The following is a 3,760-nucleotide window of genomic DNA, read 5'->3' on the forward strand; positions in this document are numbered from 1 at the left end:
TGCAACTTGATGACACCTTTATTTGTATTTACAAGTATTGTACACATAAAAACCAACAATTAATTGCATTCCAGTAAATTATGGTACATACCCTCATGTTTTTGGTTAAGTGAGTCTCACAGAATCGGCCAACTTCAGGCAAATTAAACAAATACAGATACCTTTGAACATTGCAGAAATGTATTAGGATTCAAAGCAAACCAGCTCAATAGGGGTTTGCCACTCGTTATTTTGTTAAATCTTACGGAAAGCGTTTCTCCTGTACATAATTAGTAATTAGAATTAGTAATTTGTGAAGCAATGGTATGTCATGAAGTCTACAGTTTCTGTACAGTGGCCTGCAATGTTATTTTTTTTTTATCAATATTCTAAAACAAGAAACAATTGCTAAAGAGTTTTAAAGAGCTAAAATTATCATTTAGTTTGAGTATTTACTTATTATTTTTCATATACCACAGTATTTTTCAATTGAAAATATAAAAAGTTCCTAAAATTGTAAGGTGGAGAAAGGGAGGGCCTACAAAAAAGCCAGCTAAAAAGTTAGACATTATAGATCTATGCAAATTATTTAGTACAAATTATGTATAAATTATGCATTACGTATAACTCATAATGTATTTAATCTGGTTACTAACATCTCTTCCCTCAAACCTCCCTCTCTTTCACATTTAATAATATCAACATCAGCAATATATTATCACAACTCTATTGCATTCATGTGGCTATATTAGTCACCACATTAACCAGCAAATGTCTAAACTGTCCAATCATCCAGCTGTGTTCATCCGGTCAAAGAAACTGGCAAAAATGGATGGAAAATGGCTCGGTGATCAGCATGTATATACGGAAAAAAAGGTATATTTAAAGGAAAGTCCGGTCCCCCTTTGTCCCATAGTATATGTCCACACGTCCAACGCACGGTAAAAAGCAACAGTGAGGCATGGTTATCAACGCCTCTGGAAATGACGATACCTATTGACATGAATGACATTTATTCATTCCGCCCATAATTCATAATTCCTCCCATTCACTGAAGTGACATACCATGTACACAAGGGAATATCTGGGGTGCATATTACTAATATCCAATTCCAATCCCAGTCATTTAAATACCTTTTTCTTTATAATGTTCTGTGTGTGAACCGGACACTACGAGCTTCAGGAAAACACTGCTCCTAGGTTCCATTCATTTAAAGTTCACTTTGTTTTCCGGAACATTCAGCAGCAGCAGCAGTCAGCTTTGTACACTTCAACACCCCCCACTGTGACGCCGTGCCCTCCTCGGCTCCTTGTGAGTGTTTCTCCGACACCTCTGTGATTGGGTCTGCCTCTGCCTCTCCTCGCCTCTGCTCAGCACCTGTCCTCCTCTTCAGTGTCACTCAGGGCGTCCCCGGCCGCCATGGACGCCGCCTGCCCCATGCGTTTCCGGAAGTGTCCGCCGTTGGGGATCTGCCAGCCGCTCCGCGAGCGCGAGTGCGCCGCCGTCACGGTGTTCGACCGGCCCAGGCTGTGGGCCACGGCCGCCTCGAAGGTCAGCGTCTCCACGGGGCCGCCGGCGTCCGGGCTGTGGTCGTCCTCCTGGGACGCCAGGAAGGGCTCCGAGGGGTAGCGGCGCGGGGGCGAGTGGTGGTGGTGGTGGTGGTGGTGGCGGCCCGGCTCGCCGCGCCGCTCGCCCGACGCCCCCTGCTGCGGGCCCTTCCACGAGGGTCGGCCCCGCCTCATGGTCTCCGGGCTGCCCTGCTGCTGCTCCTCCTCCTCCTCCTCCTCCTCCTCTTCGTCGCCCGCCTCGGCCTCCTCCTCGCCCACGCGGGGCGTCGCGTGACACACCAGCGGGGAGTAGGAGACGTGGGGGTGGGAGCGGGCGGCCGCCTGGGAGGTGGGCCGGCGCGAGCTCGGGGTGCTGGACTCGGAGGTGGACGGGACCGGGCTCTCGGAGCTGTTGCCCTGGAGACGAGGACAGAAGAGCATGGGGATGGATCAGTGTCGGCCATTTTGGACCGTTAAATGTATGACCTATGGACACAGTAGAACACACCCCTCATCGCACTAACATAATAATAACTAGTAATAACAATAATTATAATAATTGAAGAGCCAATCTCGAGGATTCTCATTTCAATAATTGTCACTTAAGGCACATTCTATTGCAGAATGAGTTAAAATAAGTGTGATTGAGCCTGTGGCCCACTGATGAAAGTCCTTTTATTTGCAGTGTTATGAATGTTGAATGAAGCTAGGTCTCCATGTGAACAGTAACCATTTATCCCCAAAGGTGGCGCCAAAGACAACAAAACAGAGATCTTTGAGATTGCCACATAAGTTAATTCATTCAGCCCACTTCTTGAACCCACTGCGCCGGAGCAACAAGTGGGCAGAGCAAAAACAAGAACTGAAACGGCAGCATGGAAGGACAGAAATAGAACGCGCTATTTGCTAACGATAAAATCGTAAAACCCTTACAGCCAATCAGGATTCAAACCACAGCCCAACGACCCGTGAGCTCCGCAAACTGACTAAACGCTCAGGATTTCGGAGGGCGACAATAACTCAGGAGGTAGAGCTGGTTAACTGACAACCGGAAGGTTGCTAGTTCAATCCCTGGCCGGCTGTCGCCCTGCGTGGTTGACTCCGCCGTCGGTGTGTGAACGTGTGCATGAATGGCTGGAAGTCGCTTCGGATAAAAGAGTCAGCAGCACAATCCCCTGATGGTGAATGTATAGGTTATCTCTCCTGATCGTCGCTCGCTCGTCCATGCAGTCGGCGAGATCACCGCTGCTGGGATCTGGCCCCTACCTGCTTTTCGCGGGGGTGCGTTCTCTCTATGCTGGAGCTGCGGGAGGGCTGCTGGCTCCTCTCGGCCGAGTTGCAACGGGACTCGTCTGGGGAGAGGAGGTGGCAGCGCTCCTTGGACCGCCCACGCTCCCGCTCTCCTCTGCTGCCCGCGTGCCAGCGGTCAGAGCGAGAAACTGAGGAGGAGAGAGAGGAGAGAGAGGAAAGAGAACCGTCACGAAGCATCAGAACAAAACAAGAGAAAACACAAAGAATTCATTGCAGTTCTCTTGGAAGATAAACATAGTTTGTTGTATTTTTTTTGTGGTAAATAAGGGGCTTAAGGCAGGCATAAAGGCACAAAAAATTGTGTGTTCTGTAATGCGTATTGAGTAGTGTGCATTGAATAGTGTGTATGGAATAGTGTTGCATAGTCTGTGTTGAATAGTGTGTGTTGAATAGTGTGTGTTGAATAGTGTGTATTGGAGAGTGTGCATTTAATAGTGTGCATTGAAAAGAGTGCATTGAGTAGTGTGCATTGGATAGTGTGTTTATTGAATAGTTTGTATTGAAAAGTGTATTGAATGGTGTGTATTGAATGGTGTGTTGAACAGTCTGTATTGAACATTGTTTATTGAGCAGTGTGTCGCTGTCACGTTTTGATTGACACTTTGATGGACCTACCGGCGACCTTGTAGCTCTTGTGGCGCGGCCGGTAGACCCGGTCGGGGCTGGCCGCCTCCTCTTCCTGCCACAGACCATTGACCCGCTCGTCCGCCACCGTGGAGACGGAGCGCTTCATGGAGCCGCCGCCCGCGACCTCCGTGGGCTGCTGACACAGGCAGCACACGCATAAAGGGACAGGACCACACACACACACACACACACACACACACACACACACACACACACACACACACACACACACACACAGGTTAGAGAGAGAGACAGAGAGAGCGAGAGCGAGAGCGAGAGGAAAAGAGAGAGAGGA

The 3,760-nt window shown here is 48.6% G+C and overlaps 1 protein-coding gene across 1 annotated transcript in view; it reads right to left on the reverse strand.

Moving 5' to 3' along the window:
- Positions 1-3,760, reverse strand: part of LOC132462677 (voltage-dependent R-type calcium channel subunit alpha-1E-like) — a 31,758-nt gene continuing 27,998 nt past the window's right edge. Inside the window, exons 37-39 of the mRNA XM_060058341.1 lie at positions 3,454-3,598; positions 2,794-2,966; positions 1-1,944 (exon numbers count right to left, since the gene is read on the reverse strand). Of these exons, the coding sequence (XP_059914324.1) occupies positions 1,351-1,944; positions 2,794-2,966; positions 3,454-3,598 (912 nt within the window). The 3' untranslated portion in view covers positions 1-1,350. The remainder of the gene's footprint in view (positions 1,945-2,793; positions 2,967-3,453; positions 3,599-3,760) is intronic.

Source organism: Gadus macrocephalus, chromosome 8, assembly GCF_031168955.1.
Source record: "Gadus macrocephalus chromosome 8, ASM3116895v1".
In the NCBI taxonomy this organism is placed as follows: domain Eukaryota; kingdom Metazoa; phylum Chordata; class Actinopteri; order Gadiformes; family Gadidae; genus Gadus; species Gadus macrocephalus.